Below are 26,433 nucleotides of genomic sequence, written 5' to 3'. Positions count from 1 at the left end.
AATAATCTACAGTACACCAAATTTTTACCTTTAATTGTCAATATACAGATTCACGATACATATAACGAGCATACAAAAGTAACAGAAATCTATTGATAATAACAAAATTAAAGTAACAGAATTCTATGTTAAACTATTAAAATGTAAAAAAAAAACTTTACAACATACACTATTAATTAAATTAAAATTTAGTTATAAATAAAATATAGACCGCAGTGTACCCGAATTATAATCTAGTTATTATGTGTAAATATGATTGTCACCAAATCTCATTATACTTATGCCTTTGTAGATCAAATATAGAAATTAAAATAAAAAGGAAATTGGGTTCATATATTGTGTTTGTGTTAGCATGATCGGGTCGGTGTCGGCCCACGTATTTTCCAACGGAAGCTTAAAGCGAAAAAGTTGTGCCACATGTCCGACCCTTTTAACCTCTGATATGACCAGCGAACACATTTACCAATTTACCCTTCATCTAATATTCTATTTCCAATTGTTCAGGCAACAACATATATTTTCTTCATAAGAAAATTACGTACTGTTGACAAAAAAAAAAAAAAATTACGTACTAAAAAGTTAAAAACGTACTTATTATAAAAAATAAAAAGACCTTTCGTTTAAATTCTGGTGTCGATCTGTCAGTGAATAGTTTGTTTATTTTAACTCTGAAAGCCAGGCAAGGGTAAAACATGCAGAAACGTGAGTTTAAAGATGGCTTCAGGCGCAGGGATAACTTCTGTCATTAAATTACTTAATAATGGTGCGCATAAAAAAAGAAGAGTGTTGTGTGGTTTTTGTTTTTGTCAAGAAAGAAACATAAATGGTTCTGTTTTGGTATCAAACTACTACTACTAGACAGAGTTTACACAAATGCAGCTGGCGACACAAACTACACCACAAACAAACTAGGAATTTTACGAACCAAATAAGTAACCATCCTCTCTATTTTTGTTTTGTTTTGTCAATAAGTAAATAGTCTCTTTGTTTTCAAGAAAAAAGTAGTAATGCATAAGGTGGTTGGATATAGACCGATTTTATGATATACGATCTCTGATTCATATAAATAATCGACTTTTTCATTTTTTTTACCCGTAGATAGTAGTTTCTCCCAGGGTTAATACATGTTCAACAAGAGAATTATACTTATTTATTCATTGTATCTCAGTATTTTAGGTGAAATATCTCAGTATTTTAGGTTTAGATATTTTTATGAATATTTTATTATGTGACCATATTTTGGATGGTTTGAGTCTCACCACAGTTTATATACTACGGAGCAAGAATAATATTTACATTATCTATAATAGCTAGCACACACACACTTGTGCCATAAAAAATGCAGTTGAAATTAAATAGTTCCATTAAAAAACACATTAATAAAAATTAAAGATCCAAGATCCAAAGATCATGCAAAAGAATCATCTCAAGAATTCCAAATATCAAAACGACATAACAAAGATCCAACAAACAATCAAGAATCATCCATGACCCCGAATATTTCAAGAAAAGCTCAAATTGTTAAGAAAACTTGAAACAGAGCTTGCTTCTTTTTGTTGTTGTCTTACATCAAAAGTACATTGTTTGATAATATCATTCCAAAGGTTCCAAAACCAGTAAACGGTTTTTTCTTTTTTCCTAATAAAGAATAATAATAATCTTGAAGACAAACCAAACCATCAAGATTCTTTGATTTTCGATGTTATCTAATCTCTTGAAACCTTTATATGGCTGAAACGACGGTGACAGCTTCGGTTTCTTGTGGTGGAGGAAGATTCAGATCTATCATACAGCGGCGGAGCTCCGGGAAATGTATTTTTTCCGGCTTTGTCTCTTCTACTACCTCCGATGCAAAAACCGGTTTAATCTCAAGCTCTCTTGAATCTCTTGACAGCATCATCAAACACATAGCTAAATCTTGTTCCGGAGAACCATCAGAGACAGAACTCGCCGGTTCTGGTGACTCGTGGCTCGTCTTCTGCTTCTTCGAGTTCTCACAAACTCTCTTACTACTCTTTTTCTTCTTCTTCTTCTTCTTTGAAACCTCCGCTCTGACCCGTTTCTTTACCGGGGATCCGGACTCAGGCTCGGTCTCTGTCTCACTGTTGTAAACGGTGGATGACTCAGGATCCGGGTTAAAGACCCGGAAACTCTTCCTCGGGTTCTCACGCAAACCGTAGACGAGAGATTTACCGTCGGAGGAAGAGCAAGAAGATGAATGGACCGAGTCAGCGAGTTTCTTCCGAGTGGACGGTTGGGATGAGACCAAGTGAGACTTCATGTGACCACCAAGTGCTCTGCCATTACAGAAACTCTTGGAACAGAGCTTGCATTTGTGTTTGTTCTGCATTTTTTTTGTTTGCCAAAGAGAACAAGAACAGAACAAAAAGCAAGAACAAAAAAAAAGAAACCTAAGAAGACTTTATTAAGTTTCTTTTTGTCAAATCTCTCTCTCTATGTGTGTGTCTCAGTTTGATTAGAGAGACTGTTGTAAGTGTGTAGAGAAGAGAGAGAGAGAATGAGAGAAGTTAATAAGAGTAGGTAACAAGCATTCCTCTCTTTTTCACAAACCCCCAAAATTAACAATTATGACTTTTTGGTCCATGCGATAACTACTACTAATGATACGTAAAGATAAGTTTTTTTTGTTTAGTTTTAGTAAAAAGAAAAAAATTAAGATTAAAAACTATACTATTTTTAATGCTCGGCTGACAACGATAACCACCGAGTGAAGAATCTCGAGTTAATGCAGAAAGATTAAAATTTGAATTATTAGTTAACTACAAAGGTGGTATTGCTTAAAAGATAGATAGACTCTTAACAGAAAGCACAAAACAAAAAAGCTGTTGTTTTGCTTCTTTAGTTGATTAATGACTTCTTAAAGCAAAAAAAAAAAAACAGAGAAAACAAAAAGAAGAGAGTTTAACTTCTAAGCACAACGAAGTTGTTTGTGTGAATTATGTTGGTTGAGTTAGTTGAAGGAAGTGTAATGGCAAAATCGGTTGAAGCGTCGAGGTTCTAATGATATAAACGATTGTATTAGTTGCATTGATTTATTTAATTGGGCGTTGAGGTTTAAATGCTGAAATGTCATTTTTAAACGGTTTAAACGTTTAAATAACTTGATAGTAATGAGTTTTAACAGTTAAAAGTCAAGAAAATAATCTAATCATCTCACATGTATATAATTGTACTTAGATTGATATCCTTTAACATACGATGGTCGACCCATAATTAAGGTGATTGAATGACTACACAATGATGATAGGACAAGGTCCAAAGTACGTTGAAGCCATTCATTCCACGTCCTAAGGTTTTTTTATTAGGGGCGTCCAGTCTCATTTCGTATAGTTTGTTCGTATTATATAAATGTGAAACGTAACTGAAGTTTGTTTCTGAATCCTGTTTTACATTAGTTGTTTATCCGACATGTTTTGCATTCAACTCCAATTTGTTTAGCTGAATTCAGAACTCTTGGCTGTCGTTCTTTTGATTGTAACCAAGAGATTATTACTCATTTGCTCTTATTTAAAAATTCCAAGAAAGAGACCAAAAAAAAAAAAAAGACTTGTGAATATGATTAGTGTCTTAATATTTTGAATTTTCCAACAGGGATTGATTGACACTTGACTGTTGCATTGGTGTATATGTTTTGGTCATAAAATACGAGAGAATAATAAAACAGATCATGACTTCAGTTGCAAATAATACAAAATGATACTGTACGTACTAGTTAATCTGATATGTTCTACGATTCGATAATTTACGCATATAAAGTTCAAAAGTTTTTGGTTATCTAAAAGACTTTGATTTTATACTTGTAAGCAATTAGAAGATTATTATTTGTCGTATTTGACTATAGTAACAGTTTTTGTTTTGTTCCATACTGAACATTTGGGTGTCAAATAGTAAAAAAGGCTATTAAAAACTAATACTTTTTTAAACAAAGACAAACATCATGCATTAAAAAATTTGCATAGTCATAAAGTACATATATATACACAGAGATGACATAACACTAGTTAAGAAATGCATTATATTGTTAAGTATACGATATACCTATGGTAATCATGGTTTTATTGAAAAGATGACAAAGAATACATATATTTAACATTACCAAGAATAAAAGAAAGGCAAATGAATTTGAGTTGTTGGAACTTTATACATAGTTGAGTAAAGAAGAGGCTTACACAATGGAATCTTTCGTGTTAACTACTTGGCTTTGCTTCAATCTCAATTTTAACTATGTTATATCCAATTACTCTTCAAACAAAAAGAACTCTGTTCAGTGTTTATAATTCGGAAAGGTAACCAAATAAACGTACAATTGAGTCATCACTACAAGAAAAATTGTTACCAATAATTAAATATTAAGATGACTAGAGAACCCGGTAGAAAAACAAAAACCATCACTTTATTCCCAAACAGTAAAGCATGATCGAAGAAAAAAATGTTTAAACAATACCCTATATAAATTTCCCCTTTAATCAAAAATGAAAATATCACTTTTCTAGAAAATTCAATGCAACAACATATTCAAACATTTTACTTAGATTTTCTCTTCTCAGTCGTATTCTAAGATAAACTACAGATCTTAAGAAAGTTATGCAAACAATAGCAATAGACATATAAAAGTGTTCACTTCTAAATATAAGTTTTGGAACTCAATTTCCTAGTTCACTAGATATAGAAGACTCAAGTCAGTGAGTCACTCAACTACTTGCCATAGTCTTTTTGTTTGACACCGTTCTGAAGGTGCAACCCTCAGTATAGCCTAAAAGTAACCAAAACGCTTGAAGCTAAATATACTAAATACATAGTATAGAATGTAGTAATGTACTTAGCAGTTAGCACGCTGCACGCCTTTTAACCAAGCGGAAAAACAGCATTGTTGTGATTTGTTCAACTTTCTTACAGACCTCTATAACGTATATTTGGTTCGCTAGTCGCATAAAAGCTACAATCATTATGCAATGCCTTTTCTGAATGAGATGGATCAAAAGAACCAAAAAAAAAAAAGCAAAAAAGATTGCCAAAAGGTGGATGTATCCGATAACTTAACCCGGAAAAAAATGAAGACGATATATCCTAATCTTAACAGGGAAAGGAGATGTGTTATACTAAAATAACGTATAAAAGCTTTGGTAAACCATGAATGCGACCTAAACGTAAATAATTTCTCAAAAGACATTTACATTGGTGTTCCAAGTGGTTTTGGAGTTTGACCGTTGTTTCCATTAAACCGTTAGAATGAGTATGAGACAATGAATCAACGTATCCAAAGAACTTGCAAGAAAAAAATTTGCTTAAATCTTCGACCGACAATTTTTCTTTTCAAAATATATACACATTGAACAACGTGTTACATGACACCATTTAGGCCCATATTTTCTAAGACTTGCATGTGATTTTTTTTTAAACCAACTATTTTGGAACATATACTATATTCAATACGGTAATACGGTATTCATGTATATTATAAAGTAAAACTGATCTTACTTCTTTAAACCTAAACTAAATTCACAAAAATATAAAAGAAAGGGAAGACTTTAATTAAACTAAAGCAATAGAGGCTTCTGAAGATCAAACTCTGTTCTAAGCACATTTTCTTCATCATCTTCTTTTATTTCATCTCCTTCTCCATCTTCCTCCTTCCCTTTAGCCCACAGAACGAAGTAGAGTCCTCCGAACATCAACGCCATTCCCGCAAAGCTAATTTGACACATACAAAAAAACACAAGAAAGAAGATAAATGACTTCTCTTTCTGTCCAAAACTACCTATATACTTTGAAGGAGAAAAGCTGCAAGAAATATTTACCTTCCGAGGTTGAAACTCTCTTCCATAGTAAAAGCAGAGACAAGAACACAAACCACCGTAGCAATTGGACTAAAGATGGACACAATCACTGGTCCTTTCCTCTTAATCACCCATGCATTGAAGCTTAACCCTCCTCCACTCACTAACCCTCCCTAGATATAATATTCTTATAATTACATTTTTCAACACAGTCAAATGTTGCACACCATATATGATTCATGAGATATGTACCAGCATTGCGTATCCCACAAGGTGGCCGAGGCCGATGACTGATGCACTTTCTATTTCCATATTTCCTTTAAGAGCATACTGCAAAGCTACCATGGTGATCCCACCCATCAAAGTAACCATCGAGAACATTGATACAGGCGCCGGAAACTCTGCTAGTATGGATGCCTAATAAGACGGTCAAAGAGATTTCACAAGCAAAGAACCGGATTAGCACAACTGGATATATATGAATATGATAGCTCTAGAGCTAAGAAGGGGTATAAGGTGAAACCTGAAGGACAACACTAGAGGACAAGCAGCAGATGGCGAGGAGGAGATAGAGGCAACCTAAGATCTTGTCCTTGTCTAAAACGACTTCGTCAGGGACAATAGGCATAGTCTTTGCCGAGATCGAAGTAGCAGCAGTACTGTGCATTAAGCTCATAATGAAAGCTCCCATCACACACAACACTGTCCCTCCCATCTTAACTCTACTATACATACAACTTAGCTTCACTTTCTCCATCCTTCACAATGTCAAATTATTCAAAACCCATTAACTAAAGCTTTAATCTTTCGTTACTAAACAGAATAAATCAAAAGAAAAGTAAAAGATTTACCCAGCAGCCCAAGCAATGACAAAAATTAACGCAGGACAGAGATTAGGCATAGCTGTAGCCATTGATGCAGAGGTGTGTTTCATTCCTTCTAAGTATAGCCACTGGAACAGAGTCACTCTGTTTCAAACACAACTTCTCTCTTATTTAGTTTATTTGTTATGATTTTTAATTCATTTTTTGTCCTTCTCTTTCCAGGATAAGTAAGTAAGCATCTAACAAGAAAAAGAACATGCAGAAGTTAAAAGGATTTATTTTACCCAGCAAGAGCAACTAAAACTAGTTTAGTCTTCAACTTGAAACTTAGACTTGTGGGCCAAAGTTTCCTGCAAAATTTTAAATATACCAAACACAAGACAAAAACAAGAACCATTATACAAGAATCCAAAGACAAAAAAAAATAGAAATATAGTATGGAACTTTGCTTTTACCTTTCAAGAAGAAAAGCAAGAGGAGTGATGAGAAGAAATGAAGCAAAGGTGCAGGAGATAACGATAAGAAGAGGGTCAATTCCAAGAGACAACAAGTGACTCAGTAGCTCCGAGTTCCCGGCGTAAATTACCTGAGCTCCAGCCAATCCTCCGATGATCCCTACTTCTTGTAACGTCTCTCTCTTCATCATTTTTTTCCAACACAAAAAGAAACAAAAAGAATGAATAGTAACGAACGGATAAATCAGTTGGAACCCATTTGGCAGCAAATGGAAACACGAGCTTTCGATTTTGTGGGCGGTGGAGCAACTAAAAGAAAAAAAGCAGAGAAGACAAGTTTTTTAAGTGTTTTCTTTTTTGGGTTTTCTTGTTAAATGAAAACAGAAGAAGAGACACTTTGTTTGTGATCTCTTTATCTGGTAATGCGTATGCTTGAAGTTTGAAACCTTTCTCTCTTATCTTTCACTTCTTGCTTTTGTTGAAGACATGTGTCCATTACACTGCATTGGTTTTTATAGAGTGTCTCCCTCGCCATTATAGTAGCTTTTCTTTTTTTTGGGAAGCCCAAATTTTAATTTATTCAATTAGAATAAACGGTAGTAATTGTTTATATAATAAACATAATAGAGGGAGAGTCCTCAGAATTTGGTGTAGTGGGTTTAATATTCTTTGGTTAATGTGTAAAATAAGACAAAACAAAAATTTGAGAGCGGTTAGCTTAATTTTGTTAAGAAATAAATATTTTGGTGAGTTTGAATATGAGTATATGACTTGTGTTATGAAAAAAATGATGAATTTTTCATCTGTGATAAAGCTAACCGCTCTCAAACGTGATAAAGAGTTTGAAAAACTGTGGCCAAAATTCTGATATTTCTTAAATAGAACAAATTATTCAAATGTAGTTAGCCAAATAAAATAGCGAAATTGTTGAAAACAAAAAAAAAGTTTTATTTAAAATTAAGACTATAGACCAAAAATAACAAAATACAGAGGAAAAAAAAGATTAAAAAGTTTTATTTTGTAAGTAAAATCATAAAAGAAAAAGTGGAACACGATCATAAATCGCCGCTCACACAAATATATGTAAGTAGATGAAATTATGTATATAAAGTGAAGTATGAAAACGTGCCGAAAATAAAATGAAAAGAAAGCTAAAACCAAAAAGAATGAAGAAAAAAGAAAAGTTAATACTATTTTTTTATTGCTTGTGTTCTTTTGTTTGTATTGTTATTTTTGGATAAACAAATACGACAGCTTACCATCTACTCCTCTATTATTCGTTTTACGTCTACATCTCTTCACTTTTTAAGTCTTTTTTTTTCTTGGCATTCAATCTCTTTCATTTTATTGTTTTTTTACCACAGATGCATCATCATACCTATGATATAACTCACACAGAAACAATCACTTATTGAGTTAGTTAACATAAAGTATTTTGTTTATTCATTCAAAAAAATGGTCTTTTGTTTATAAGTCAAGAAATATCGATTTTATATAACGAATGAGTTAGTTATATAATGTGTAGTGGATATGTAGAGATTATAATAGAGCTGTTGTTGTCTTGTGTGTGGACTGTGGAGTATAAAAATATGGTGGTGAAGCCTAAGAGGAGAATAAAAGAGGAGTGTAAGAAAGACAAAGAGGAAGACAAAAAAAAACTGGGAAACCTTACACGTCACTCTTTCTCTTTTCCAATGACTTGTGAAGCCAAACCCCGCACCTCCTTTTTCTCCTCCCCATTAAAATATATACTAATAAAGAATATTTACCTTCTAACACACTTTTCTATAAAAAATTGCATTCTAACACATTTTTAACCCACCACACACTTTTTTTATTGTATTTTATTTTCTTATTCTTTAACTCTCTTTCTCCAAACACATAACTTCTCAACACACATCTTTCTTTTATTTTTTATTTTTTACTCTATTTTCTTTCATTTATCTTTTTTTCTCACCCTTTCTAACTCTCTCTCTATTTTCAAATAATTTTTATTTTATTTGTTTATCTTACTCCCTTTCTTTGATATATGTGTTTGAATAATCTTGAGTAGTGGATAACAATATATATATTCCTTATATTTTTTTAAAATTTTTGTATTTTGATATATTTATCATCTATAAAATCAAATCCAGATGCTTATATGTTTATAATTATTTAGTTTCATGTACAGTATATATAATATCATCCATCAAATCTTTTTCATATGTTATTGATCATCAATTTTATGTTTTCTAATAAAAAATCTTCAGATTTGGCTACATTTGTTACAATTACTATGAAATTAAATTTATGATTATGGTTTATGATCTAAAATTTAGGATTTAGGGTTTATGGTTTAGGGCTTAGAGATTTATGGTTTAGATTTTAGTATAGGATATAATGAACGGTTTCATGCTTAGGTTTTTAGGGGATATGATGAGGTTAAAATTGTTTGGTAGTTAACAATAACTAATTCACCAAAGCACAAGTAGTTTTTAGTGGACGTGTATAATTTAGCGTCCATGTGGACTTGATTTTATGGACATGAAATATTAAAATCGTTTGATAGTTTACCATGACTACTTTACTAAACTACAAGTTGTTTAACTAATTAGGTATTCATATGTTTTTTTTCTCTGGTCATCCAAAATAAGTATCCATCTATGCATATTAACCATCCAAATAATAGCGAACAATATCAATGAATTTGGAAATTTATAAAGAATGTAATGCAAGAAGTCAAAAATTTGGCCTAATTTAAGTTTCAGGGTTTACATGTTAGGGTAGGTCAGTTTCATGTTTTATAGTAAAAGATCTTCGTATTTGACTACATTTGTTAAAGTTTCTATGAAATTAAATTTATGATTATGGTTTATGATCTAAGGTTAAGGTCTAAAGTTTAGGATTTAGGTGTTAGGGTTTAGGGTTTAGAGTTTAGGGTTTAGGATTTAGACTTTAGGGTTTAGGGTTTAGAGGTTTAGGGTTTAGGGTTTAGGGTTTAGAGGTTTAGGGTTTAGGGTTTAGGATATGATATAATGAACGGTCCAATGCTTAGTTTTTTAGGGGATATGATGAGGTTAAAATTGTTTGATAGTTAACAACGTTTGTTTCACCAAAACACAAGTAGTTTTTAGTGGAAATATATAACTCATCATCCATGTGGATTTGATTTTAGAATAAGTATCCACATAAGTATCCACAAATACATATCCACATAATAAGACATTTTTAGCATCCACATAACAATTAACAAATATTCAACTATAATTGGATAATTAGGTATTCATATATTTTTCACTGATCATCCAAAAGTAAGTATTCATCTAGATATGTTAATCATCCACATAATAGCGATCAATTATTCAAATATAAATAGATAATATATAACTAATCAGTATCCATAGCACCTCATCCACATGATGATATCAAATTTTCATTATACAAACCTAGTTTTTTAAGATACAAATACAATCCGCTCCATACAAATTAATGGACACCAATTTTGTAAAGAATGTTGTTCACATAACAATACATAATGGACACCATTAGAGAAACATTCTTATTGGAAATTAGAAACAATGCAGTAATAATGCATTATTATGTTAATTAGGCATTCTTATATATCCACAAAAAAAGTATCAACAAAAAAAATATTCACAAAAACGTATCCACAAATAAGTATTCACATAATAATTTACAAATATTCAACTATAATTGGATAATTTGTAATACAATTATTCATTTTTAAATATAGTAAAATGGATATTAAAATGAAGAAAAAATAAAATTATAATGAATCATAAAAACAAAATTAAAACTATATGTCATGATAATTAAATAAAATGGTTACAAAGAGAAAAGGAGATAAACAAGAAAAGAAAAAGATAAAGAAAAAAGTGAAGAATAGAAAAAAAGTAGACAATTCTAGTTAACACTTGGTTAGAGAGTTTCAATCTTTCTGCTTTTCCAAGTGTTTCTAGCACAAAAACCAGTGATATAATTCTCAAATATTTCTTTATCAATTAAGAACAACATCAGTGAATTTAGAAATTTATAAAGAATCTAATAAAAGGAGTCAAAAATTCTTCAGTTTCATGTTTTCTAGTAAAAATGCTTCAGACTTGGCTACATTTGTTAAAATTGCTATGAAATTAAATTTATGATTATGGTTTATGATCTAAAGTTTAGAATATAGAGAATAATAAAAAAAAACATGCAATGAAGAAGAGGAAGGAAAATAAGAGAAAAGACAAGAAATGAAGAGAGAGATATGTCAGCTGAAACTCCAAGACAAGATATGTCAGCTGTATTCAGTCAGATATGGCAGGTTGTGGTACTGGAGAGAGTCAAATTATTCCTATGGCTCGTTGTTCACCAAATGATTATGAAAAATGAGGAAAGGAAGAGGCGACATTTGTGTGAGTCGGATGTTTGTACGGTTTGTAAGGGCGGTATTGAAACAATTATTCACATCCTCAGGGACTGTCCAGCAATGGCGGGTTTGTGGGCTCGTATTGTACCTTCGCGTAAACGGCAAAGTTTTTTTAGTACCTCTTTATTAGAATGGGTGTTTGAGAACTTGGAGAAAGGTTTGATTACTAGGGAAGGGGATTGGTCTACAACCTTTGCTTTGGCCAGTTGGTGGAGTTGGAAGTGGCGTTGTTGTAATGTGTTTTGGGAGAATATGAAGTGCAGAGATAGGGTCCGGTTTATTAAAGATCTCGCTATGGAAGTGTCTGTGACTGCGAAGAGTAAGTGTGTGACTAGACCTGTGGGGGTGAGTGTCGAGTTGCAAGTTGGTTGGGTAAAACCGGTTCACGGTTGGTTTAAACTGAATTCTGATGGAGCTTCGAAGGGTAATCCAGGACTTGCAACAGCAGGCGGGGTACTGCGAAATCATGATGGTGAATGGTGTGGAGGCTTTGCGGTGAACATAGGGCGTTGTTCTGCATTATTAGCGAAGTTATGGGGAGCATACTACGGTTTGTGTACGGATTGGGATCATGGGGTTACGCGTTTGGAGTTAGAGGTGGACTCGGTGTTGGTGGCTGGTTTTCTTATGACAGGGACAGCTGATTCTCATCATCTGTCTTTCCTGGTGCGGTTGTGCCAAAGCTATCTCACAAGGAACTGGATTGTCCGCATTTGTCACGTGCATAGGGGGGCTAACCGTCTGGCTGACGGGTTAGCAAACTATACGTTTGGTTTATCTTTTGGTTTTCATTCTTTAACTTTAGTTCCGTCTATTGTTGTTGGCTTGTTGAACGATGACGCTGCTGGTCTTACTTGGGCTCGGCAGGTCCGTGTGTAGTTTTTTTTTTCTAATAAAATTTGGGGCTTGACCCTGATATTTACCAAAAAAAAGTGAAGAGAGAAAAGAACGAGAAAGTAGACAAAAATATTTGTATTTTTTTGTTGTTTTTAGTAAGGGTATAATAATCATAAAATTAATAAATAGTAAAAAATATGATGCAAAAGGTACTCTAATAGCAAAAAGTGTGTCAAGTGAAAAAAGTTTTAAATAAAGTATGTTATTATGCAAATCTCCCTACTAATAATGACATAATACGATTAATCTTATAATATTTATTATACACGATTTTATTTTTTACACCTAGTCCGTTTAAAAGTTTAGAACCTTGTAAGTTTTGTTAATCTTTAATCACTATTAAAACCACTAACATTGTGAAAAAAAAGATTAAAACCACTAACATTGTGAAAAAAAGGCATGTTGAATAGGCTCCTGGATCGGTTCAACGCATTTTAATGAGCTGTGCCACGTACGGACAGAACGGTTGCAATCTCAAGGTCTAAAGTCTAAACAGTGAATATAGATACTCTCCTGTCCTCTCACGTGCACACGCGTCTACAAGTTACAACCGTCGCCAACTCAAGTGACCGACCTTTTGGCCTCCCTATAACGATATTAATTGTAAGCTTTATGAAAGAATATAAAAAAACAAAGACCTATGGGAAAACCAAAAAAACAAAAATATATATCGAACATCTTCGCCTGTATTGCTCTAAATTCTGATATTACAACAACAATAATAAAATTGTCTAAACCCTTCGCTAAGAAATGTCCTTTTCGCGTGAGTTTGTTAACCTTCGATATCTTCTCAAAAAAACTTTTTCGTTTTAACTACGTTTATATATGCACGACAAAAGAAAAAGAAGATTTTATTCGGTCGAAAATAAAACCCAACAAATTACAAAATTTACATGTAAATGTTATGATTATGAGATGAAATGTTTCTTACAGAGCTTTGCTTTTGAACGAGTTATTCTTTGACAGAGTTTGACTTCGTCCGATGTTACCTATAGAATAATAGGTAAAGAAAAGAAAAACAAGTAAAAGAGAAAAAAAAAAGACTAAAGAAATTTATTTTATCAGTAAAATCATAAATAAAAATAAAGGTCGAATGATAATAAATCGCCATCACACAAATTTATGCAAGTAGATAAAATTCTGTGATAAAAAGAAAATTTAAAACATATGCAGAAAATGAAAAGAAGGATTAACTAAAAAGCAAGGAGAAAGAAAAAGAGAGTTAAAAAAAGACAGATGCAATAAACTCCGTCAGATATGGGACCTCGGCAGAGAGTTAGCAAAGACCCAACGATCAAATCCATGATTCCAGTAGGTAAGCCAAGAGATCACCGCGGAAACTAAAGTCGCCGCCGGATAACAACAACATATCTGCCGGGTGACTAGATCTATCCGCGGAAGTTAAGCCCAAAAGGATGGGAAACAAACAAAATCACTCCAACAATACCAAAACAAAGAAAGATACGTACGAAAGCACAACGAAGAGGAAATTAAAACTCTAACTCAAACTCATAATCCACGACACAGGACAGCAACTCCTCCTTTAACAATGAAGACTACCTCACAAATAAATTACTAGCAAGAAAGGAGCTACTTTAGGAACTACTTAGACCATAATTATAGGAGGATGTTAATGGGGTTTTTAGGTTTATGTAGGGAAAAAATAAATCAAAAAGGAAAGGAAAAATAGAAGAGGCTCTCTAATATAACAGACTGAAATCGATTATAAGAGACGCTACGTGTCTATTTTTCGTTGGCTAACAGATAAAAATAAAAGGTAATTTTTTTTTTCACGCATCATTCTCTTTTTCTCTCTTTCTCTCTTTCTCTCGCGATCAAAGACTCAATGCGATGTCAGAAAGATCTGCTTTAATCAGAGGTTATAAAATTAATGGAGTGTTGGGTCGTAGGCGATTTGAATCGGTTGTGATCTTATCAGAGGCGATTGTAGCGGTGGCGATTTCAATCGTCGTTGAGATTGTATCGGAGGGGATTTGAAGGAGAAGACGATACAATCAGAAGAGATTGTATCCGCGTATCCGCGGTTGCAGATTTTTGTGGGGAAGTTTCAATCAATGTTTATGTTGATAAAAAGAAGAATTATACGTTTTTGGATGAATGGGAATCGCTACGAGATGTCGGATACACAATCAATACCATTCCCCAAAGGTGAATATATAAAGGAGATTCTCAAAAATAACACCAAAATAAGTTTTTTTTCCAAAATTAGCACAACATCTCTAAAATTCTAAAAATAGCACCAATTAATCATTCAAAATTAAATCCTAAATTCAAAATACTAAACCCTACCTCTCAAAACTATACTCTAAATGTGAAATTGTGAACCCAAACCTAAAAAAAAAAATTCTAAAAATTGATTTAAAAAATTTTAATGTATTAAAATAGTGCTATTTTTGGAAATGTATGGAATGTGTGCTATAATTGTCCATAAAACTCGTTTTAGTACTATTTTAGGGTATTTCTCAATATATAATTGGGTTCCCTTACTCTTTCACGTTTATTTGTTAAGTTTTTTACTTAACACTAGATGAATACCCGCACTACGTGCGGGTTTGTTTATATCTATATATATACATTTATTGCAATACTTTTTTTGCTTCTTATATTTTCACATTTCAAAGATTAAAAATTATATATAAACAGACAAAACTAAGATTTTTTTGTTAGGAGGCAAAGAATACTAAATTTTGTTTAAAGCTAAATCTTATTCTAAAGTAATTTTTGTAGACGAAAACTATTAGCATATTTTTGGTAGGAAGTAATATAATCATATGATTTGCACATTTGATTGGTAGATAAAAACGTTTAAACATCCTACAATTCTTGTCTAAAACTTAGGTATTTAGATATATTTGTATTTAAGCTTCTTAACTAAATACCATTGGACTATCAAATTCTCTTTTCTCAAAAACATTTTCATTTGCACATTTGATTGGTAGATAAAAACATTTAAACATCTTACAATTCTTGTCTAAAACTTAGGTATTTAAATATATTTGTATTTAAGAGTCTCAACTAAATACCATGGGACTCTCAAATTCTCTTTTATTAAAAAGATTTTCATGCAGCTTGGTTAACTCTTTAATGGTTATAATTAAGATAGACAATTTTTCTTCCTGCTAGCTATTCAATTTCTTGAATATAACTCTAGAATTTAATTTAATTTTCTTTTTCTTTTTTATCTGTATTTTCTTCAACCAACATTATATTATTGATTTAACTACCTTTCATTCAATAGTGAACAAAACTCCGATCTTTTTCATATATAAAAATTTATTTTTTTAAGGACACACTTTCATGAATTTCTGTACAATATTGACCAAAATTCCCGTCACTGCTACAACCCTTCAAAATTGTTGAGAAAATTCTAGCGCCTAAACCATATGTTCATATCTTCATGGTTTACTCTAAGAGGACGAAGCAAATCTTTGGTTTTATTCTCGATACACTTTTATCTTTTGGTGATGCATTTACTTAAAGAATAAATCAACATGTTCTAAGCCTCTCTAAATTTTTTATTTAAATATTGAAATTGTTTGTGATATGAAAAAGAATAAATGACATGGAAGATGTTTCAAATTCCTTTTTAATTTTAAATATGTTTGCTTTAAATTTAGGAGCTTTTAATTTTGGTTGACATGTGTCACTCTCTCCATTGCTGACATGTCACTCATATGGAGAGAGTTGAGCAACTTTCATAATATAGACTAGCATTGGATCCGCGCTACGTGTGGGAGTTAGATGAAGGTGTTTTTTTCGGTTGTTTTGTTAATTTGTTTTTTGGTTATGTATTTTTCCTATTTGCGTCTGCTTATGTTGTTCATATGTTTTTTTTGCTCTTTTGTTGGTTTAATTTTTTCTTTTATCTTTTTTTCAGCTATTATAATGAAGTCAAATTTAAAATATTTATTATATTGAAATTATCATGATCTTTTTTTTTTTAAGGAATTAGAAGGTAAGTTTCTATAGTAATAGTTGTTCTCTTGCTTTAGTCGTTCGTTTTGCTTAATTAAAATTAATTGTTTTTTTGTCGTTGTATTGTTCTTTGGTTTTATTTTATGTGGTTGTAGGTAATCTTTTTATTATTTTATTATTTTATTATTTAAATTAGTTACCTGTGCGAGTTGTTTTTTGTCAATTATTTTGTGTTTGTAGTGATTAGGTAGTGGTTTTTGATAAAAAGTATTTAAAAATCTCGATTACTTACAATTCTGTTTTTTTTTAGGTGTTTCAGCTGTTAGGCCTTATTTTCTGTAAGCCTTAAAATTATGTTGGCCCATTGGACCTTTAATGGTATGTTATTGAGGTGGGATTGGCTTTGTTCCCTTTGAAAATTTGATGTTTCCTGAACGGATAGCAGAGAAGTCATTTTTGGGATCTACAGGACAATATGAGTTTTGAAACTATTTCTTGACGCTTGTAATCTTCTGTAGTCATCTCTTTCATCGATGCACATTTTTTTTTTTTGTGTCTTTAGGTGTTTTCCTCTTCGCTTCGCATCCGTAGGTGGTAATTGGTTGATGGTTTCGTTCCACGTATGTGTTAATTGGTGTGCAAATCTGTTCTTTTTAAAAATTGTTTTGTTCCTTTCATTTCTTAATTAATGTACCCATTATTTTTGAGTTCTTAGTTCTAAATTTTTGTTTTAGTTGGCCCCAGTGTGTGGGTTTCCAGTGGATGTGAATTTTGTGTTGTCAAATTAAATTTTCGCCTCTATGCTGTTTTTTATTTTTATTTTGTAGGGTGTATATTTTCACCATTTTTGTGAACAAAATGGGGTACTCGAATTTCAGCATCTTTTCCTTCAACTAACGGGGTGTGCATCTCTTACATTTTTTTGCTGTTTGGTGATGGTTTTGTCAATTGATGGCGAGTAATGTTAATTGAATTTTACTTGTGTTTTCCTGATCCTCTGTAATTGTTTGTCTGTTTTTCGTTGCAGTTGTTTTTTCTTTAGATTTTTAAGTAACCCTGTTTTTCGAAGCCGACTATTTTTATGATCTAGGTGTCCCTGAAGCTAAAGAACTCTTTGCATATGTCTATCTCCTGGTGGTCATAATACTTTTAGACCTGTTTTTGGGATGTTTTGTTGGAAATTTCTTCAATATATGTTCATCTTGTATGTTATGGACTTTTTTTTCCCCAATCGTTTGTATTCTTGCTATACTTTCAGTTATATTCTCTCGTTCTCTTGTTTAAATTCTTTTGGAGGCGTACATAATGTTTATGAAGGAGAAAAACAAAAAAAATTATTATGAATTTTTGAAATTTTAAGAGGATGATAACATTGGTCAATCTTATTGTTATTCCTTACGCTAAAAGAAAAAGACAAACTTGATCATTTGTTTGCAGGAATAACAGTGTGCGCATCTATTCTCCATGTCATTGAGTGTAGAGATGATAGTTGGTTGGTCTTCTGCCAATGTATTGTAGTAGGACTGTAGTTTTTGGACATTGACTCTGTGTAACGACATCTTGATATCTTTCCAGCATTGATCACTCCTTGCTTTCTTTTGTTTCCAGCCTAGCTTGTCGAGCCAAAACTTTCCTTCTGTTGTGTCACCCCTGCACAACTGAACAATTTCGTAAAGGTAAATATCGTTATCGTAAGAACCTTCTGCTGCCTTTTTCAAGTGTGCCGACCCTTCTTCTGTTTTGTTCTTGTGAAAGTACTCCTGGATCCCTTTGATGTAGTGTGCCTGCACATTTCTACTTGAAATGCATTTTTCCATGAGGTCTTGGTATTTCGTTAGTGCTGCTAGTGGATTTATGGCTAGTGGTCTTAGGTTGATTTGGTAAGATGTGGTGATGCTTGCATAACATGTCTGACAGTTGTGCGTGAAATCTGAACAACTCGAGAGATAATATCTCTAAGCACGTCGTTTGGTAATTCTTCAATGGAATATGCTGTGTTTCGAAGCATTTTTTGGAAGTTGTCTGTATATTTTAGTTTAGACTTTTTTCAGAGTTATTTATAGGCAGGACGTGTGTTGTAGTTATGTTTCTATGTGTTGTATTATTTACTGTTGGCCTCCTTTTTGCCCTTATCGTTGTTCCTTTGATATTCACGCAGTTTTGCCGTTTTCTTCTTAATCATTAAATTATTGCATAATGGTGTGTGTAGTTAGGCCTTAAATTTGTGACCCTTTAATTTTGAAACCGTTGTGAACAATTAGAAGTTTGTTTAGAAAAGAATAATGGTAACACATGTGGTGTACTGTTGAAATCCTTTTTTTTTTTTTAGTTTTCTATCAATTTTTTTTAAATGTATATGTATGATAACATATATTTGTGCCTGATTATATTTTGGTATTGTTATGAACATTAGTAGAGATCATTTAAAGTATTATTGAATATTTAGTGTATGTTGGTTGTCCGTTGATGTGTCGTTTTATTTTGGAATTCTGTTTCCTCTAATTTTTAAAAAGCCTTTTTTCAAATCTGTCCCTTCTTATTAATTCCTTTGGTTTTGTGTGTTGGATAATTTAATTTCAGGGTTTTTTGATTAAAGTAATGGGGTTCTTCTTTGTAGCAGTATTTCTCATTGTTAAAATTCAAATAACATTTATGAAAATGAATTTTGGAGTTTTATATTTGTTGTTATTATACTCTACTGTATGTAAAATATAAATTGGTCATATTTGTTTTCTAATTTTTAAAGGTTGTTTAACATTCTTAACGTTTCAGCCCATTTTTCCTGCTTTCTAATAATTAGTTAATGATTGTTATTTTCCTTTACCCCTTTTTAAGTTTGAAAGTAATTTAATTTGTAAAACTAAGGCTATTTAAAATATGTGAATTTGACGCACGAACGATCATATATTGGAGATGCCTTACGCCGTTCATATGTTATATATACCAAGTAGTTCCACTACAAAGCCAATTTATAAGTATTGTCTTCAAAATATGTTATATATACCAAGTAGTTCCACTCATTGACACTTTAAAGATCGATGAAATCACCCAAACGACTTGTTCTTGCGTTTTGAAATCAAGCTGCGAGTACGATGATCACAATCAGGAGTACAATGCCAAATATCACCAAGAGCAAGCATGTCTACGTGTAAACAAGATCAAACATAAGAGTGTGGCCTAATCTATCTGTAAGGTTTCCTAAACACCATTCATTCACTGTATTGCCTGAAAAGTTTGAGAGTTTTACTAGAGATGAGTTTGAAATTTGTGTCTTCGCGGCTTGCGCCAGCTGAGTTTTGCCGTGTGAAGTTGCAGCACGGGAGTTATCGATGTGAGTACCGATATCATCTGCAAAAATAAAATAAAAAAGAAAGTGAGTTCTATAACTGTAGATTTGATAAGGGCCCTGTTCTTTCATTGTCGCTGCTTTGGCGATCAGCGACACAAAAACACACATAACTTGATATGCAAGTTTGTGGAGACTAACAACGGCACCTTCATAAAGTAGTCGCAGCCACTCTTTTTTATCAGTTTTATGGCCGCTCTGTTTTTCAGCTTGAGTTTAGTAGATTTTATCTATCATGACTCCTTCATCGTTAACCAAAACCGCAAGATCTTTGAATAACCTTGCCAATTTGATTATGGATTTCTTGTATTCCTTGCTCTCGTTCTTCAATCACAGCTTCGTTGAGTGCAATCTCGTTGTCTAACAACACAAGTTCCTGCCTGCACCACCATTTTTTGAGATTTCACAACATAAGTCACATCTCAAACAATGGAGAGAGAGATGTGTCAAAGATCTGTTCTTTTTTACAGTATAAGCTACCTTTTAAACTCCTGAAGTTGTGCCCGCTGTTTCGGGGCCTTATCTACCTCACTGACCGTGTAACTATATACCAAACCAACCAAGACAAATATGGAACATCATTATCAAAACCATACAGACAATTCACAAAAAATGAATGCTTTTGATCTCTAATCACTGATTCAGAGTATACAAAAACCACATAAACAACAACAATGGTACTACCTAGGGGAAGAGCGGATTGAGGAACAAAAGGGGCATTGGTGGTTTCTCTTTCAGCAGTAGTTTGTTGAGCTTTCTGAAACTCTTTCAAAACAGCTTGAAAGTCCTTTGCAAGCTTAGCATCTGCAATCTTCTTACTTGGCTACACACACAAAACAACTCTCAATCATCAAACATGAAAAAAGATTCACATTAAAAAAAAAACACAATAACAAATAACAAAAGATTTGATTTTTCTTTAAACCCCTAAAGCTTTTGCATTCCAAAAAAGGGTTCTACTAAAAAGAACCCCCCCCCCCCCNCCCCCCCCCAAAAAAAAGTTTACAAAAAAAATTATAAAAAGACAAACATTGATTTTTGTGTTTCTTTATATTACCACTTGGCTGATTTACATTTAGCAGCTCTTCCTGTATCGTTCAAGAAGGAACCAAAAGTCTTGATGACTTCTTCGTAGGTTGGCCTTTTGTAATCCACTGCTTGCTCTACCACTTCTTCCGGTTTCGCCCATTTCCACTCGGCAAACTCTGAATCCGCTTCGTTGTTTGCTAGATTAATCTCTCTTTCGTCCTCATCATTTCTCAATCTCACTAAAAACCTGTGTGGAATTCAATAAGTTTCAGAACAATGAGCCACATTCTCTTCTTTGGCTAAATTAGAAGACTTACCATTTCTGAGCTTGACTGTGCCATTCACCTCCCGAGAGACGGTTAACCTTTGCTTTTACTGCTGGTGGGAAATCATAAGTCAACCAAATTGGGACCTGTGTTTAGACATTGAAGACAACAAATTTTGTAAATCTTCTGATTCATATTGGTTTTAGCATTGTATCAAGTGTTGAATAAGTGTAGCTGCATGAAATCGTTTTTAGCATTGTACGGGTACTAGGCCAGAGACGATTTCAGCTGAAACGACTCCAGTTTCTTCTTGTAACTCTCTCATGGCTGCTGACTTTGGATCTCCCCATCTTCAATGCCTCCCTATAACCACAAATAGTTTCAGTTCGACGATCTAGCAGGCCAGTGACGAAGCATTCTTCCAAAGATCTGTTGGTGAAGACGGCCAGCTTTGAGATTTGCGAATCAAAGGAAAGTGGAATCTATGTTAGTCAAGAGTAAAGTAAGAGACAAAGTATAATCTTAGAAGCAAGAAGTTGTAAGCGCTAACATTATATAGGACTGAAACTTACGGCAATTGAAGAAAGAGTAGTGGGTGTTAAATTAAAAGAGAGATCATTGAACGACATGAATGACCATTATACACAAAACCGTTACTATGGAGATGAAAGACAGTGAAAGGGTATGGAGGAGTAACGAGGGTAGCTAGGTTTTGGTGTTGTTTTATCTGATACTAGCTTGGATTGGCTACCTCCTGAGTCGAAATGTCCACCTCCTCTACAAGAAACAGCTTTGTCTTTGACGAGCCTATTTGATAACTAGCGAGAGGATACTCGTATTGAAGAGAATGAACAAGATGAGAGAGAGAAAGAAGAAGAGGCCATATCAAAAACATGATCCTAATTAATATACACATGGAGGATCTTGGGGAGCTCAAGCGTTTGTATGTGTTGGAATGTGTTTATGTCTAAAAGGAGAATAAATGTTTACTAGCAATGACATCAAAATAAACGTCTTCGAGAAACATATATTAGCAAATTATCGAGAAACCTCCTAAGATAAATAAGTATTACAAATTTGTCTTTGATCATAGAAGCATTCTCATTCAAGTAGAAGAGCTACCACAGGTTTGATCATCATCTCTAGTTTGAGCAAAGTATCAGGATTGACGGCAACATTGAAATCTCTCTTGGACAAAGTGTCACGAACATAAGGGAACTTGGTGCCTTGTCCAAAGTTTTCGTTACTCGAGATTAGCACCACATTTCCTGTCTCGCAATGAGAAGCGTTCCTTATAAAAGAACAAACAAGAATGCTGATTAACATACAGTTAATTCTTGCATCTTTGTCCCCTGTAATAGTATAGTATACCAACCAACAACACGACATTAATTATTAGATTATTATATATAGAGAGAAAAGAGGGTGGGTTTTAATAAGTAAAGAAGAAATTTGGTACCTTGGGATTGATCAAACTCTATATAGATAAGAGTATTTTCTCATCATATTCTTTTTGCAAAGCATCGAAAGATTTGCGGAAATCAGTGGAATCCGTATTCGGGTCAACAATGGTAACACGGTGTGTGACGTTACCGTCAAATCCATCAATTTTAAGAGCTTTCTCGAGTTTTCTATAAACTCATCAAAGTAGGAAATTTTGGGGATGTTTGAGCAATCATCCTCAAGGACCCATATGATTGATTAGTGCATCCTCATCTGCGAGAGGTTTGAGACAAAAAGGATCAGAGAGCCAAAATAATAATAATCAGAGAGCATTAAAATTATTAGATTTATTATTCAACTATGAGAGATTGATCATCAGATGAAGTTAAATCAAATCTAGATCATCATAGACAAGGGGAAATTTCCAGATAGAGTTCATACAAACATCGTACTCATATTTTTACTGTTGGGCTCCGGGAAAATAATACCGGACATGCTTTCGATCGAGTTATCGAGAGGATTTAGCTAGGGTTACATGGAACGAATGCACTCTGCGTCTATTTTATCTAAAGGCCAGAAATCAAATTATATATAATAGTTGTAGTAGATTTCCAAATTATATTTTTGGTTTTAGTTTTCCAAAAATCTGGTGTTAAAAAAAAAACTGAAGAAATAAATATTCATTTTTTGGGTTTATATTATATGAACTATATTCACAAACGTTTTTTTTTTTGTTTTGTTTAGAATCAACAATTCCTTCTTTGTTGTTCTCCTTTCACCTCGTCTTCGAGAAGTATTTCTTGCTCGAGACTTTTTTTTTACTCTACTCGTCCCAGAAGATTTTAGGGTAAGAATCCAGTCAATGTAATAGAATAAGATTGATCCTAATCCTCCAGAAACCAAATGAATACAAGAAGAAGTAGCAAAACTGACCTCAAGAGAATCAAGAAACAAGTGAAAGGTCTAAATGTTTGCTTATCCTCACAACATTAGTATTTGATATAGTTAAATTTCATGTGTATTATCAATGGCATAATTATAAACTAAGATCACATCTGACATAGTGACATGTTACAAATTCTGCAACAAGAACAAATTAAACTTTAAATATATTTTCCACCATACACAGAAGCGAATACTGACATCAACATAGGAACCAAACCTAAAACAGACATGGAGCCACTCATCCTCAGCAAGATCCTCCCTTCTGCTTGTTCATCTATACAGTCTCGGCTTCCAATGGAATACCCTGTGTGCAAATGCGATCAACCTTATAAAGTTGTAGACTTCATTTATTGATATAAATAATTACTAAAACCACCAACATATTGTGAAAAAGGCATCTTGACTATGCAGAAACTTCATATATATTTGCTCATCGCTCTTAAATCGGTTCAACACATATTAATGAGTAATGAGATATGCCACGTACTGCCAAACAACGGTTGCAATCTCAAATTCTGAAACAAACAATACATATTTCGGAATATGATATTCCTCTCACGCGTCTACAACTGCCACCAACTCACGTGACCATCTTGCCTCCTTATAAACGATATTCATTTGTAAGCTTTATGAAAGATTATGAAAAACCATAGGAAAAAAAACACAAAACAAAATTTCGAACATCATTCGCCTGTTTTGTTCTATATTCTGATATTACAACAATAATAAAATTGTTTAAACCCTTCGCTAAGAAATGTCTTTTTTCTCGTGGGTTCTTGTCCTTCGATATCTTCTCAAAAATGCTTTTTCGTTTTACCTACGTTTATATCTGCACGACAAAAGAAAAAGAAGAAATATATACCGAGTTAAACCCAACAAATGGCAATAGTTACATGTAAAATGTTATGATTATGATGAAATCTTTCTTACCGAGCTTTGCTCTTGAACGAGTTCTTTGACTGCGTCCGATGTTTTGCTCCACCTGCGCCGCCGCCTCTTCCCTGTTTCTTCTCGCTCATATCACTCTTGAACAGATCTTTCATCTCTTCATCTCGAGGCTGGCTTTTTGGTTTACTCCGTACTTGTTTCTTGTTCGGCGTTGGTCTATCCATCTTACCGGAATCAATTGCTCTCTGTTTTGCTTTCACCGCTTTTGCTCGCCGGTAACCAATATCCTTTAGTGTCAATCCCTTTTTCTCTGTCTCTTGCTTCTTCTTGTCTTTCCCCTGAGAACAAAACACATTTAAAATTCAATACAATGTTTTCATCATCTCGGCAAAAGAGAGTGTGAAGTGTATCACTGAAATACTTACTCTTGATCTTCCTCGCTTTTCGTCTCCTTCTTCTTCATCGTCTTCTTCATCTCCTTCGTCATCTTCTAGCATCTCTCTGGCAGCTTCTAGCTTTCTACGTTTTTTCCTTGGGAGATTCTTCTGTACTTGCATGATCAAGAGAATTGTAAGTTCTCTAGAAAGAAGAAATCAACACTAAACAAGAACGATAATGCAATTGAGAAGTAAAAAGAGCTTCTTGATAAACGGACCTCGCGTTCACGTTTTCTCTTCTCCTTCATCTTGAGGTCCTCTGCTATATTAGCACTAACTAGTTCGCTTCCAGAAGGGTTCCCTGCAGAATCCTGTTCAGAGAAAGTATCCAGAATGATTCAGACAAGTGTATTCTCTATTTAAAACAACAACAACCTCAGGAAATAAAAAGAACACCTTTTCAGCCTGTGCCACGAGCTTCTTCTCCTTCTCTGTCATGAACCAAGTCCTCTTTGGGCGTGAATATATTTCATCTCTGTGCTCTAGCATGTTTTCCGCCTGCATAACAAACACATAATCAAGAATTTGATATTGATCCCAAGACAATTAAACAAATTCAAGAACCAAAAGCTGCCTACCTTTGCAAATTCCATTTCAGCTTTCCTTAGAGCTCGCTCATCCCTGAAATTGATGAAACCTCAAAGCTTTAGTATACAGATCAATCAATTCTCCTGGGATACAGTAATTCTTTGATGAGTGTGTTAATGGAACCTTTCTGCTGAAATAACAGCGGAGTACTGATCTTCCATTTCATCGATTATCTGAGACCACTTGACGATTGACTGCTCTGGGATGACTCGGCTCTTCAACTTTGATCCCACCTTTTTAGCCTTGTAACCAAAAAAACAAAATTGATTCAAATGTCCAAACTAGAGCAACAATGAATTGGGTAAACGCAATATCCATGTATGTCTGAAGATTCACTTACAATGACTTTCAAAAGGGATCGGTCACTATCAGTCACAAACGTTACAGCATAACCTTCCCTTCCAGCCCTAGCTGTTCTACCAACTCTGTGAACATAACTGCAAAATCAAAAAGGAAAACGTATTGTCCTCACATCAGTTAAAGAGAAGAAAGCTGATAGCTTTTTAATTCATCATCATACAGGAAATATCTCGGATTTACCTGTCTATTTCCCGCGGGCAAGCATAATTTATAACTGTTTGAACACCAATGATGTCAAGTCCCTAGAATAATCAAACCAGACAGTGTTCAAGAGCTGAAATAGCAGAGCAACTGAAAAGAGAATCTTGAAAATAAGTTGGTTGCTTCTTATACTTACTCGAGCGGCTACATCAGTAGCAATGAGAAAATCAACCTCTTGCTTTCTGAAAAGTTCCAGAGACTGCAAAATGATACCATTAAGTACTTGCAAACAGAGAATATAAATATTCATGTACAAATAAAGCTGACGTGTCCGAGTTTCTTACATCAAGACGTTGTGCTTGGGTTAGGTTTCCATGAAGCTCAGCTGCTTTGAGGCCAGCTAACCCGAACAAAATTTTCAGTCTATGGGCAGCTTGTTTTGTTCCACTGGCGCAAGAAGGTACAAGAAATCTCTCAGGTGAAATGCAAAATGCCAAACTATGCAAGCACTTTATGGAACTTGGATTTGAAAGGCATCAAATTTATAGTGAAGTCTCACCTAAAGATAATGACTTTTGATTTAAAAGTTCTTGTGCACAATGACAGAAGAACAGCTTCCTGATTTGCCTCACGAGTCCTACGTATTCTTACCACCCTACAATTAAG

At 33.5% G+C, this 26,433-nt stretch overlaps 3 protein-coding genes and 2 pseudogenes across 3 annotated transcripts in view; all 5 read right to left on the bottom strand.

Annotated features, from left to right (window-relative positions):
- LOC104723445 (zinc finger protein ZAT9-like) lies at window positions 1,409-2,566 on the bottom strand. Its single transcript, XM_010441823.2, has one exon. It carries the CDS (start codon window positions 2,348-2,350, stop codon window positions 1,724-1,726), a length of 627 nt encoding a protein of 208 aa, XP_010440125.1. The 5' UTR covers window positions 2,351-2,566; the 3' UTR covers window positions 1,409-1,723.
- LOC104723444 (WAT1-related protein At4g16620-like) lies at window positions 5,428-7,605 on the bottom strand. Its single transcript, XM_010441822.2, has 7 exons — window positions 7,078-7,605; window positions 6,907-6,972; window positions 6,650-6,766; window positions 6,322-6,556; window positions 6,051-6,215; window positions 5,820-5,971; window positions 5,428-5,712 (listed from the first exon to the last, which is right to left on the bottom strand). The coding sequence occupies exons 1-7, from the start codon at window positions 7,266-7,268 to the stop codon at window positions 5,559-5,561; spliced, it is 1,080 nt and encodes a 359-aa protein (XP_010440124.1). The 5' UTR covers window positions 7,269-7,605; the 3' UTR covers window positions 5,428-5,558.
- On the bottom strand, window positions 19,364-20,612 carry LOC104727996 (annotated as a pseudogene).
- Window positions 20,724-22,354, bottom strand: LOC104727995 (annotated as a pseudogene).
- LOC104723443 (DEAD-box ATP-dependent RNA helicase 28) overlaps window positions 23,962-26,433 on the bottom strand; it is a 5,428-nt gene continuing 2,956 nt past the window's right edge. The window contains exons 11-19 of the mRNA XM_010441821.2: window positions 25,807-25,868; window positions 25,607-25,703; window positions 25,390-25,508; window positions 25,257-25,299; window positions 25,075-25,176; window positions 24,897-24,989; window positions 24,667-24,786; window positions 24,284-24,579; window positions 23,962-24,182 (exon numbers count right to left, since the gene is read on the bottom strand). Of these exons, the coding sequence (XP_010440123.1) occupies window positions 24,167-24,182; window positions 24,284-24,579; window positions 24,667-24,786; window positions 24,897-24,989; window positions 25,075-25,176; window positions 25,257-25,299; window positions 25,390-25,508; window positions 25,607-25,703; window positions 25,807-25,868 (948 nt within the window). The 3' untranslated portion in view covers window positions 23,962-24,166. The remainder of the gene's footprint in view (window positions 24,183-24,283; window positions 24,580-24,666; window positions 24,787-24,896; window positions 24,990-25,074; window positions 25,177-25,256; window positions 25,300-25,389; window positions 25,509-25,606; window positions 25,704-25,806; window positions 25,869-26,433) is intronic.

Source organism: Camelina sativa, chromosome 11 (assembly GCF_000633955.1).
Source record: "Camelina sativa cultivar DH55 chromosome 11, Cs, whole genome shotgun sequence".
NCBI lineage: Eukaryota > Viridiplantae > Streptophyta > Magnoliopsida > Brassicales > Brassicaceae > Camelina > Camelina sativa.
This window is presented reverse-complemented; position numbering and strand designations above follow the sequence as displayed.

Excerpts from the sequence above, each read along its gene's own strand:
- LOC104723445 (XM_010441823.2), bottom strand. The coding sequence starts at position 2,350 with ATGCAGAACAAACACAAATGCAAGCTCTGTTCCAAGAGTTTCTGTAAT.
- LOC104723444 (XM_010441822.2), bottom strand. The coding sequence starts at position 7,268 with ATGATGAAGAGAGAGACGTTACAAGAAGTAGGGATCATCGGAGGATTG. Across the intron at positions 6,973-7,077 it reads CTTGCTTTTCTTCTTGAAAG|GAAACTTTGGCCCACAAGTC; the intron begins GTAAAAGCAAAG and ends AAAATTTTGCAG. Across the intron at positions 5,713-5,819 it reads GAGAGTTTCAACCTCGGAAG|CTTTGCGGGAATGGCGTTGA; the intron begins GTAAATATTTCT and ends GTGTCAAATTAG.